We start from the raw sequence: 13,521 nt of genomic DNA, 5'->3' as shown, positions 1-13,521 counted from the left end.
CAAATTGTTCCTTTCAAAGAAAGAAACAGCTTCCATCCTTGTCTTTCCTCCATATTTTCTATAACAAGATCTAATGGCTAGAAGTTGAATTGGACAAATGAAGTGCACATTTTCAACAGTGGAGGGTAAGTAATGATTGGAGCAATTTACCAAGGGTTGTGATGGATTCTCTCATCTCACATCATTCTTCCATGTGATAGAAATTTTTAAATCGATATTGGATATTTTTTTCTACAAAAACATAGGCTTTAGTTTAAACAGGAATTAATTCAAGGGAGTTCTATGGCCTGTGTTAAATGGGAGGTGACTAGATGATCATAGTAATACCTTTCTGGCTTTATACATACAATCTATACATTTTTGCTGTCTCCATTTGATGAGGAGAAAAATGCAGCACTAGGCTCTCCATAAAATGCCTTCTATTCCACACATATTCTTGCTCAAAAGGTGGTTCTGTGCTGCAAAACTGACTTTATAAAAATGGTACCTTCTTATTTAACAGATCTGCTCCCTGAATGTATTCGGAGCCAAGGTGAAGATGAATATTTTAATTATTTCTGCTGATTTTAATAAAAGACGCATTTTACTACTTTTGAACCCTTCACATTTATTACTGAAAAATAAAGACTTATGAAACTGAAGTTACAGTAAGTTATCTATACTATAGGAATAGATCCCTTAGCTTTTAAGTTTGCTGAATGTATTTTTTCGTCTTTGTCAAACATTGCATCTCAAATTTGGGCCTTTGCAGGTTGAGAGATACATGTACATCAGCAGCTGATTTAGATTACTGCACTCCTTTCAACTATGTGTGTGAAAAAATTAAATTGAAGGCAATCGGTTTGCACAGATATAAATTCTTTCTGCAAAACCTTTATTATTTGTGATAATGTTCGAGGAAAAAATCCAGCCTAACTTCTAGAGTTAAGTTTAAAAGGGTAGTAGTTAAGGGATAACACATTGTTTTACCTGTACAATGAATAAACTTGATAGAGAAATTACTGAACACAACATAGAATACCCACAATGCCATTATTACATGGAATCTCTTTTCAGAAATGGACAACACTTTAATAGCAGACTGACAATGCCCAATTACTACCATAGAACCAGTTCTGATACTTGAACCACCACAAAACATGATTAAAATACTTCTTTAATTATTATTTTCACCTGAAAAGTAAAAAATAAATCTTGCCAAAAATAAAAAAAAAAGTGAGGTTTTTTGCCTTTTTTGTCTTTTTTTGTTTTTTTATATTTATTATCTTTTTGAGGAAAGGAAACACAGAAAAAGTTTTCATTTGGTCTAAACTTAAATTTTGTTTGAAAATGTTTCATTGAAATTTCTTCTATCAGCCCTAATATCTTACTTTCAACATAGCCACTACTATGATGTTCTTCAAATAGGATCTTTATCACTCAGTACCGAAACTGCTAATTGAAATTGTAATATACTCCCAGTTTAAATATGGCTTGCATTTCTGATCTTTTGGAAAAAAACAAAATGCATCTTGAAATCACCATATTACACCTAAAAAGGAAAATCTGAGATAAAAAAAATCATAAGAAGTACTTGACTGGTTCTCTCAAACAGCTGAATCCTGAAGCCAAATACAGTCACGATTCCAGTGTGAATATAATACTGGCTAAAATGAAGAGAGGATATTAGTGGTATACCTCCTCCCTCTCCAAAAAGGCAAAACGACCGGATAAAGTGTTTCAGGCAATTGATAGATGATTGTAATGATTGGGTGTCAATAAGCACATGCATGAAACCAGAGAAACCATGAGAAAAGAACTACTTTTTGTACTGCAGCATCTAACAATATAGAAAATGGCATTGGGATTAAAGAAAACAACATTTCTTTAAATACTAGCCAACACATGGTAGATAGTTGGAAGATCTGTTAGCAATTAAAATCTATAAAAAACCCAACAACTTTAAAGCACTACTAGAAAGATCTATTAGGGTTTAATAAAAATATGTTATGCTTATTAAAAGGATTCCTTCCACACTGTAAAAATATCTAAACAGCAACCAGAATTTGGGCAAGTGTCTTACTGAATCCAATTCAAAGAAAGAAGCAGACTAGCTCAATTTCATTAGCTGCCACTTCTGTTCTCCTGACCAAAGGAGACAACTCAGTATACTACTGCTGCTGCAAGCTTGCATGAAATGTCACCTAATCACAAACTCGGAAAACAGTAGCAGACTCCAACTATTAAAGAGACCAATAGTTGGAGAAACAGCATAAATGACTATTAATTCAAATTTTCAACATAATCTGTCCTGTAGAATTAAGATTTATTTTAAGAAAATATTTTACCAATAGTATGCAATTTCCAAAAACTATTACATTGTTAAGTGTAAAGTTTGCCTGGCATTTCAAATTATTTTAAAATTATTTAAAATGAGCTACAATCATGTACCTGTAACTTGCAATCCCAAATTAGTCATCTGAATTCATGGTTATCCAGTTTTCACCTAAATTCCTACAATCATTTGAGTTTTGTTGTCAAACGAAGGAATCCTGATACAGTGTCTCTCTGAAAGGTTCCCTCTCTTGCTGAGACATACAGAGACTTTTAAAATCTCTACAAATTGCTTTTGCACGTAATGAACATTTCCTCCTCATTCAACAGATATGCGTTTGTCATAAACAGATAGTTAAGGGTTAATGTCTCTTTTACCTGTAAAGGGTTAACAAACAGAGAACCAAACACCTGACCAGAGGACCAATCAGGAAACAAGATACTTTCAAATTTCGGTGGAGGGAAGCCTTTGTTTGTGTTTTCTGGGTTTGGCTTTGTTCTCTCTGGGTCCTGGAAGGGACTAGACGTGCAACCAGGTTTCTTGCCGATCTCCCTGCTACAGTCTCTTATATATTCAGAATAGTGAGTATTTAGTAAGAAAGGTGGTTATAATCTTTTGATTGTTTTCTGTATTTGCAAATGTGTAGTTTGCTGGAAGTATTTTAAATTATATTTTTGCTGGGGAGAGGCTTCTTTCTAGTGTCTATAAGCTGACAGACCCTGTAACTTTTGCCATCTAAATCACAGAGATAAAAAGAAAGAAAAAAGTAAAAGCTATTAAAAGTTTTGCTTTTAAGACCTGTCTGATTTTTTCCCCTTGTTAAGGCTTGAGGGAATTGAGTCTGTACTTAACAGGGAAGGAGAAGGGAGGGGGAGAGAAGATGGGGAACCACCCTGATTTCTCTGTGTTGTGATTCAAGGCGTTTGAATCACAGTGATCTCCTAGTGTACCCAGGGCGGGAAAGATCTGGGAGGAAGAAAGGAGAAGGGGAGGGAAATGGTTTATTCCACTGCGTTGTAAGACTCAAGGAATTTGGGTCTTGGGGTCCCCAGGGAAAGTTTTTGGGGGGACCACAGTGCCCCAAAACACTATATATTTTTGAGTGGTGGCAGTGTATCAGATCTGAGCTGGTAATTAAGCTTAGAGGAATTCATGCTGGTACCCCAATTTTTTGGACTCTAAGGTTCAGATTGGGGAAAGATACTATGACAGCGTTACACTTAATACAAGGAATATCTGTGTACAGAGTACGATATAACCCAATGAACCAAGATAAAGAAATGCTTAGTACAACAGACTTTAAGTGAGGACAATTCAGAAATAAGCATTCCGGTATTGCACTCAGGGCTGTAAGGCTATGTACACTGTTTCTTTAAATTTATAGCACAACGTCAAGCAGAATGGACTGCAAAGTGGAGTAAAGTAGAGCATAAGTGTAGTATTAAAAATATTACTGGTTTCCTTATTCTAACAGCATAATTTATGAATGAAGGTCTAGAAATCTGGAATTTATGCAAATACTGCAAATACACCATTCGTATATTTTATCAATTTTTCATTGAAAGGTTATTTAAATTCTCTGCTCCTGCTCCCTCATCAGTTTCTCTGTTACTGTAATAGTCAGGCTATATAAAATGGTAAAAAATATTACTACTAGATATTTACATGCCTTCAAGTCCAAGTTAAACGAGGCATGAATAGAAAGTGAAGCTAGGCTCTTGGGGCTATGATTTAATAATTAGCATTCACTGACAACCTGATTGTTTGGCGTGGGGGGGGTCTAAAATCACAAATTTTGGCAGGTGGAGGAGGGAGAAACCCAGACATTGAGGTGAGGCATGAGGAGAGGGAACTGTGCTGCCTCAGCCAAGCCATGGAAAATGCCACATTACCACCATTAACAATATCACAGAGTCTGCAGGAGCCACAGGAAGAAGCCAGCACTGAGAACCCTAGTTCCTTTTGGGGACAAGGGAGATAGACTATGTCCAGAGCTGTTTCAGTCTCCTTTGATCCACTCAGAGGTGGGGGATCATAGAGGCTGCATCCAGTCCTTGCTCTATGGCCTTGCAGGCACTTCCCCCTTCCCTCACAGTCCAAAATCCTCAAGCTACACAGGGAACCTCCACTCATCCACAGACTCTATGCTATGAGGTCTGACAAAAAAGTAGTGAGAGTGCATTACTACTCCTAGGGTTAAATTCTGAAGCCAACAAGAGTTTTGCCATTGACTTCAACAGGACCAGAATTTCACCTCATAATCTCAGCTAGGGTGTATCAGCTGTAACTGGAACAACCTCACTGAGACCACAGAGACTAGAAGTGTTTTATCCTCACCTCCTGCTTCAGTCTCCTTGTTTCCTCAGGAGATTCAGTTTCCCAGTTAGGGTCCAAGTGAGATCAGCAGAAATTTGGAGCCTGCAGAGGTGCCTGGGGCACTCAACCGCCTATGATGAACTTCCTTGTTCAGAGTTAGAAGAAATTGGTTCTTCGGTGTTACCAACCTTCAACATCCAAAAACCAGCCCCAAACAAGAGTGAAGTTTAAATAAATAACAAGCACTCAAAATGTATCATTTGCTTTCTGGATTCTGAACCTTTAGGGTTCACCTCTATTCACATCTGCAAGATTTTCACTGTAATCATAAGAGTGGTAAACTCATTTTAAAAAAATAAATAGAAACTCAGATTTTCTCAATCATTTGATTCCAGAAGCTGAAGCTTCAAGAAAAACACTAAGTATCACAAGACTCTCAATAGAATTGCAAAAGCTGGCAACACTGCATGATGATGTTGTTTACCATTATCATATAACCAGCAGATTGGCCTGCAGTTCTCAGGAGAGTGAGAGTGAAATCCAGGCCAAAACACAGGACGTTTACGGACAGTTGGCTTCTGCTTCCATGTTCTCCAATGGTTGTCAGCAGGGGAAGCTTTGAGTGTTGAGACAGCTGGTCCTGAGTCAAAGGAGGAGGAAGGGAAGTGTAATAGAACCTTCCTCCCCAGTAGCATTAGTACTAAGGACCCACACTCTGACTACCCAACATCAAAATCCAGGATCAGCAAACTGAGTGGGTCTGAGGAGGTGCATCTGCTCACACTGGAAAGCGCATGGGATGTCTGGAAAGGAAGAGAGGGGAAATGCCCAGGTGCAAGTCAAATGGAAATAGGGAGAAGGTTGGTTTGGATTGACGAGAGGCATGCTTGATCTTGCGTCATTTTGTAGCACATCATCTGCCTTGCTCGGCCCAGTCAGTGCTTCTTTCCTGCCTTCAAAACTATGTTAACCACCAGGTGACGGGCTCTTTGAATTACTTTCCAAAAGCTTCCCTAATAGAAAAATGTTGCCTCTATTTCACAATTTCAGTCATATTTCAGACAACAAGTAAATAAGGACAATAGTGAACTGCGCTTTAGCAAAGATTTTTTGTTTTAAACTAACAGCTATTGAAGGGGAATATACAAAATAGTGTGCAACTTGTACGACAGATGATCCTATATACTTAACATTCTAATAGGATAAAGGTTAAGCATAATATTGTTTGACCCCTTCAACTACAGACATTCATGCCACGTTATTGTTAGTATTGCATGTTAAGCAAGCAAATTTTCAATGAACTCGTGTTGGCTTTATCACAGACACAGATGTTAGGCGTACTCCTTTGTTCATAAGGTTCTCATTATTAACTCAAACCAAGTTGAATATTTGACTGAAGGAAAGGACCATATCATTGTTTTCAGATTTCACTCAATGACTTAACTGAACTACATCTGCCAGCTTTAGAAATACCAAGTATTTCTTGGCGCCAGTACTGGCGCCTTGTTCTATGACTACCCTCCTAAACGTTTCAGCTTGAGGAAGTCTAGTAACCATCAAAACAATTTAATAAAAACTTAAATTGTGATTAAGAGTTACTCACAAGCTGACAGAACACAGTAAAATTTTTCTAAATATGAATTATTCCACAAAATGATCTAAGCACAGAAATTGGAATTCACGTCTGTAAAGATGTAGGCTAAAAAGCTAGAAAAATGTTTTCATGATTTATTAAGTCTGCACTATACTTGAAACCATATTTATTTAATAGGTAGGCTGGCAGTTCACAGGACAGTTCAGTCTGCTTTAAATCTATTCAAAGGCCCTGGGAAGCATAAAGGACACACTGAATATAAATAACTCCTCTTTTTTGCCATCCTAGTATAAATGTGAAAAATATTTCAATCTCACTAAAATATTGCTCTTTATAACATTCTTGAAGATAGAGCAACTAAGAATTCTATATGTGATATTCTAATACTAAACATAGGTGTGATTTTACACAGCAAATAAAATGGAAGTCGCAATGTTTCAAGGTGTCTAGGTTTCCAATTATGCTAACGGAGTTAGACTCAACAATACATCTCTTCATATAGACTGGAGCCAAAGACGCTAGATTTCATGAATCTGACAGAACCCAAGTGAAAGAATGTAAATTGCAAGGCTTTGAATGAACAGCCACATTAACTGTGCAACCCTGAATATAATGCATGGCAATTATGTAACACTAATCAAATGGGTTATACACTGGCATCAAGTACCTTCTGGCTTTTAGAAAAAATATTTTTATTGAAACGCCTTACTTAATAAAAGTTTATTGTACTTACCGTGCTGGATGTCTTTCATATCTAAATGAAGACTGGACATTAGTATTCCAACTGCCTGAGATCTTTTGTTGCTTAATAACTTGACAACCTGGCCAAGAAAAGAAATATTTATTAACTTGCACTCAGCGGCCAGGATTTATAAAATATTTTGCATTGCTAGTTACAAATCCAAGAAATGCAAGGTACCTTGTACTGTACTTGTTTAATTGGATAAAACAGCTAGCAATGTGCTGTTATTCATGCTATGCAAAATGTACTTTTTCTGTGTAAGCCATGACAAGTGTAGACAGCCAGATAATCTGGATGAAATACTGGTCCTCTTGAATTCAATGTAAAAAACTGCCATTGATTTCAATGAAGCTACAATTTCACCCTCCATTAGGTTATGCATTTCCATCTTCACACTGATGTTATTGTCTTATAAAGTAGGCTGTCATATAAAAAGTTTCCAACTGTGTTTTGGAATGTGTTTGGTTTCCAAAACCACACAATGATTTCCAGCTTTAATGTAAGCTAAAATTGTGAGAATGTCATATTTTATTTGAATGTTTGATGCAGTAGTGGCAAATATGAATGATATTTAAAAAGCAAAATAACCATGTACATATTGAGATGCTCTTTGATCACTTTTAGGGAACACAAAAGGTCTCAAAGTATGTTATGAAAGCTACATCAGAACCTCAAAACTACTTGTTTGAGTAGCTGGGAGTTAAAATTAGCTGCATACATATCTGTACATACCATGTGTTGGCTCTGTAAACACAAAAGCAACAATTAATTTACAGACTAGCTTCCAGATAGCTTTAAGCATAGTGGTCTCTTTCTTGCTTCTCATTCCAGTTTTACAAAACACACAGAGAGTAGCTCCAGGAGAGATTTCTTATCAGGCAAATGATGTGGTCCTAGATAAAAGAGTTTTCTGTGTGAAGCAATTTGCTTCATAGTTTGAGAAGTATATGCCAATTACTTTTTGACTGAGACTACTTCTTTCTCACAGGCCATATAAGGGACACAAGACAGACTTTTCTCTCTACAGGCCATTAAGTTTCAAGTGTTCTTGAAAAGTCATATGTAATTAAAGTCAGTAAAAGTCCAATTTCCAGAAGCGACAGACTCCTTAACAATTATCAAAAACAGCTTATGGAGTTTATATTTTTAATTAAATTGGAGCATTCATTGAAAATAAATAATCTTAATTCATTGTCGTACAAAGGTTTCAAGACAAAAATTGTAGTTGCAATTATGTTCCTAGTTTTTTAGGAGAAACAGACTGGCAGATCAAAGTTATAAAGCATTAAAATAAGAACAGCTAATTGATGCATGACAGGTGGTTAATAAAATCAAACTATTCTAGTCAGCATTGCTGGGCAGTAAATAATGTTTAATACACAGAAAAAGAACAAAACCACATTTAATGTTGAACAATTAAAAAAAAGAATTATGGACATTTTGAAGTCACTATTTAAGTTTTATTAGCTGGAGGATGCTGCCCTAATGGCCGAATCATCCAGTCTCACCTGGAAAAAGATTCCTCTCAACATCTGAAAGAGTACAACTGATAACTGAATTAATCTAGCGAAAAGTTGGTTTATATCTAGGCAAGTATAAAGGTACACAAGGTGTTTTCCATTAGACCACTACTAAGTCTGATTCCTTCAGGATTTCATACAAGTGAATATAGGTTTTTAGTTTGATGTATAAAGAGAGGACAATGGGAAATACAAGATCATGACTTAGAATTTAGTGGATAGTCTGGCTAGAATAAGGAAGCTAGAGGAACTCCCAGAGTCAGGCTTTTGCAGCCTAGCTTCTTATATTGTCTCATAAAAGTTAAAGTCTTCACTGTGTCACCTTATATTTTGTCTTGCTTTCTCTACACCTCCCTTCTTCTAATTAGCCAGTGAAATGAAAATACTGTATCTTGCTGATGAACTGAAAAAGTAGCAAGCCAGAAACCAAATGTGTTAAATTTTGCTTATAAATTTAAACAAAATACAACCCTAAACTCAAGATAGAATTTGACAAAAAATCATTAAGGAATCTCAAAACATAAAAATCAAATGGACTGAAAAAGCTACTGAACATGGATGTCAAATGCAGATTTCAGAATTAAAGGATAGGACTCTGACTCATAAGTAAGAAAAACAATTAGATTAATCTGGATCTTCCACCGAAGGAGCTCATAGTACTCTCTCTCTTTCAAACTAGAACTTCTAAATCTCAGGTAGATCTGAACCTCTTAAGCCAAATCTAGACAGAGAAATAATCTGTAAGGGTTTTCTTGCAGTGGAGAGAAGCTATTAATTGTAACTAACAACATATTTAAGACCATCTATGTCTGTCTACAAAATAAAACAACTATTGGTCCTCAGGCTTTGGCTTCAATCTTTCCAGCCACTATATTGCCTCCAACGGAAATCTTGGCATCATGAGAGAAGCAAGCAATTACACAGAGAAAGAGCATTATTATACTGTTGTCATTTATATGTCTCCAAAGTTTGTGCAATACTGGAAAAACCATGAAGCATTTTGCTATAGACTGCAGCACTCTTTCTTCCAGGAGCAGGAAGTCCCTTCCTATGTTAACTAATAAATCTTAAGAATGTTTCACTTTAAAAATTATATATATTAATAGAAATGAACTGAACTCTGGTGATGCGGTGGAACTGAAGTATTTTCCACTGCTTTGAATCCCAAGAGTAGAGCATCCCACAGAAGTATAATTGTGACAGACTAAGCCTGCTGTGGTCAGCTGGAGAGGAAAGAGGTCCTTCTTGTGTTCCGTTTGAACCAGTATCTTCAGAAGGCAAGATAATTGCCCCGAACAGGAAACTGAACTAATGAAAATGTAAGTGGAAACACTTTAGGAAGAAATAGTCTAAAAAAACAAAACAAAAGGATAAAGAAATTGAAAGTAAACTAGGTCAAAGCTCAGGAACTTGTTACAGAGTGAACTAATGAAAGAGAACAATTACTGTTTATTGAGTATCATAACTTTTCACTGTAACCAAATAGGGAAAGAAATTGCCTACTTATAAGATGTGAACTAGGAATATATTGGCCCTCTGGGGCCAAAATTCTGAGTTATAAGAAGTGTGTACAAAGAAACATCAAAGTGAAGACTAAGATCTTATCATTTCTGGGCCTGCGAACAAAGTGTATAGAAAAGTGATTGAAAAGAAGGTTGTGACATAGTAATTGCCACTTTTTAGCTAGTTACATTTTAAAAAGTAGGTTATTTCATTTTGATTTTTATACGCATCTTAACTTGAGTTTTCATTCAATCCATGGAAAATTGCATGAATACTGAAGTTTCCTGTTTCCTTTTTCTTTCAATGTTTCTTCCAATACAGTGGCTGTAACAATACAATACTAATTAACAAAACATGAATATTAGCATATGTGCCTAAAGTAATTCCCACAATTTACAATAAAATCATTCACTGAGCAATCTAGGCCTACTGGCTACAGCAGAGGTGGGCAAACCGTGGCCCGCAGGACTGTCCTACCCGGTCCTTGAGCTCCCAGCCCCTGACCCATCCCCTGCTGTCCTCCCTCCCCTGCAGCCTCAGCTTGCAGTGCCGCCAGCTGTGAGAGCCACCAGGTGTAGTGTATTAAATTGCTCCACATAGTAACGTGCTACTTATAGAGCACCAGGACTGGGAGGCAGCCGTAAATAGTACACCATAAGTAGCACATTTCTATGGGAAGCAATTTAATACACTACATCTGGCCCTCCATACAGTTTCAGAACCCTGATGTGACCCTCAGGCCAAAAAGTTTGCCCACCCCTGGGCTACAGGCTAGTGACACCGTTAAAAGGAAAAACAATAAAAGGTTGCTAATCAAATCTCTCTAAAATCTAAGCACCTTACACATAATATATAACTTTTATTGTGTAATCTGGAATGCTTCTTTCAATAACTTAAAAAAAGAAAAAAGGAACCTACAGATAATATCAGCACATTAATGTCTAAAACAAAGCTTCTGACTGTTGAGTGGTCCTTGCTGTTGACCAGTAAACAAAACTACAGATCAAATTTGTTCCTGATTGGAACACCACAAGCAATAATATTCAAAGATACATTTAGTGAACAGTAATACAATATAGGATGTTACATAATAATAGCCTGAAACAAATATACGAAGATTCCCTTTCCCCAGAATAATATTTGGTTAATGAAGGAGAGTTTTGCAAGAACTTTCACTTTCTGGTTCATATTTTAACTGTTAGTATTAACCAAAAGTGTCCCATGGTTCTTGTTGGTAAAGAAAACTACTAATTAATACTTAAACAAAAAATAAACCACTCACATGCAACTCAACTGTACAAAACCTAGAATCTATTATAAGATTTGTATGGAATATGCAAAAACCTTAAGTTTCCAAACAAGAACTTAAAAGACCAGATCAAAGCAATAAAGCACTAATCAGCCTGTATCCCCTTCACTGGGCTGGAACTAAAGCCTTTTGGGGTCTACACTGCAATTAGACCTGTGGCTGATGACTTGGGTAATGAGGCTCCAACCCAGGCCTGAACATCTACACCACACTTGAACAGCCCCTTAGCAAAAGCCCCACAAGCCCAAGCCAGCTGGCACAGGCCAGCCGCAAGTTTTTAATTACAGTGTAGACATACTTTATTAGTAATAGTTTAAGGTAACAAATTTCTGGTGGAAGTGTATACGTCCCTAAAAACAGTACCAAATGGAATTTTGCATGTTTCCTATAAAGGCTCAAGATTTATCATTACATTAAGGGATTGAGGAGATCCAGTGGCTTCTTTACAATAGAAAGGAGTTAAGGCAATCCTAAAAGTAAGGCTGTAGTAAAATACTAATCAGGAAGGACATTGGTGCTGGTAGCTTCGCAGTCTTGCTGCAACGTTTTTAGCATAGGAAGCCAGTTATGGCTGCTGTAGCCAAAAATATCCAACACTGGACAATCTGGAAAATTCCTTTGCTGTTAAGAGGGGAAGCAAGGAGTAGAGTGTTACAGCTCCAGCATTCAATGAAATGCACTGGAGCTGGCTAAATACTAACAGCCAATGACCATGTTCATTGACTCTGAAGATGCACTGGCTAAGTAAGTTGACTGAACTGCAGGTAATCAATAGCTGTTATTTTGGGGCTGTTTTACTGCACTGGTCAAATGGGTTATTTCTTTACATACTTTTGGTGGCAATGAATCTGGGTCAGGAGAAGGGGCCTTTGGAATAAGTTGAAGAAATTTGTGATGAGTCAGATGCCAACTTCTCTTAGATAGACTCCAGTCTATTCCAATTGAAAAGAATGGCTATAACAGTGTATTGAAGCCCCCAAGTCTTCTTTCACTTGTTACACCCTCCCCACAGACTTGAGGATGACATTTTATCATCACCATCACCAGGTTTCCCAGTAAATATTCAGACCCAATCTCTAGTTTGTATTGACAGTGTTAGTGTAAGGGGAAAAGAAGTGGTGATGCTGTGATATAGCAAGATCCCCAACATTTTCTACTAGTCTTAAAAAGTAGTGTGTGCTGCCCCAAGTGTTTAATATATATCTTCATGGCAAAGTGTTTAACAAAGCCACCCATGTCACCTGGGGGCCACTAGTACTTTCAGGCATGCTGACCAGACTAAAGTCTAATACTCCAGGGAAGGTTGGTTCTGGTTAGGCTCTGTATAAGTGTGCTTTGAACCCCAAATTAATATATCTTTCTTGACTAGGACCTCTTATCCAATCAGCTCTGCTCCATTCTTCAATTCAAGATTCTCCTTTACATCAATACAAACTAGAAATTTCAAAACTCTCCTCACCATACACCTCTATAAAAGTACCATCCACCAGCTGTTGTCACACTGTATAAATTAGCAAAATAACTTTAATGCAAACTGCTAGCCAGCCTTATATGACTACTTCATAATGCTGCAACTTTTGTTTGAAAATTAGGTCAGGGCTAACTCTTTAGCTTATCTTTCATTCTTTCACACCTTCCTCACTATTCAGCTTTCAACCATATGTATAAGAAATTGTTCATATTCTTTCACACAGTTTTACCATTAAAATAGCATAGATTTATATGTTGCTGGTTGAAACAAATACCACTCATGTGTTATTATAGAGGTAATCCTCTAATAATAGATTGCTGCTCTAGTTAATGACTCGCTGTTATGACATTAGATGAAAAATTACTCAGATTGTTTAGATTCAGATACAAAGTAATAAGTAAAATAAGCATCATGTTCTTCAACAGGAGACAGAATAGACTAAAATGTTCCTCTAATTAGAAACAATCATGGATTCAAATTTTAAAAGCGCACAGGGAAATACATAGAAATGTTTCCACTCCCTGATTTTAAAACAAAACACAGGGCTCGCCCACAAACTGCCAGACCTGAGCATCTCTGCCATTTTAGCTCATTGTTATCCACAACAACTGGCTTTTTTCCCCTCTTTATTCCTTGAGGACCACAGCTATGATTTTCAAAAAGGGGTCACTCAGGTTAGGCTCTCCAGTCCCTATTTAGGAAACTATAGGGGGATTTTAAAAGTTTCTAAGTGAATTAGGAGCATAATCCAT

General features: G+C 36.8%; 1 protein-coding gene across 3 annotated transcripts in view; it reads right to left on the bottom strand.

The window, feature by feature from the left end:
- FMN2 (formin 2) overlaps positions 1-13,521 on the bottom strand; it is a 232,174-nt gene that overhangs the window by 123,702 nt on the left and 94,951 nt on the right. For all 3 annotated transcript variants that reach the window (XM_030556975.1, XM_030556976.1, XM_030556977.1), the window contains one exon: positions 6,958-7,045. In XM_030556975.1, the coding sequence (XP_030412835.1) occupies positions 6,958-7,045 (88 nt within the window). The remainder of the gene's footprint in view (positions 1-6,957; positions 7,046-13,521) is intronic.

Source organism: Gopherus evgoodei, chromosome 3 (assembly GCF_007399415.2).
Source record: "Gopherus evgoodei ecotype Sinaloan lineage chromosome 3, rGopEvg1_v1.p, whole genome shotgun sequence".
Classification (NCBI taxonomy): Eukaryota; Metazoa; Chordata; order Testudines; family Testudinidae; genus Gopherus; species Gopherus evgoodei.
Note: the sequence above shows the minus strand (reverse complement) of the source record. Positions and strands in the feature narration are given on the sequence as shown.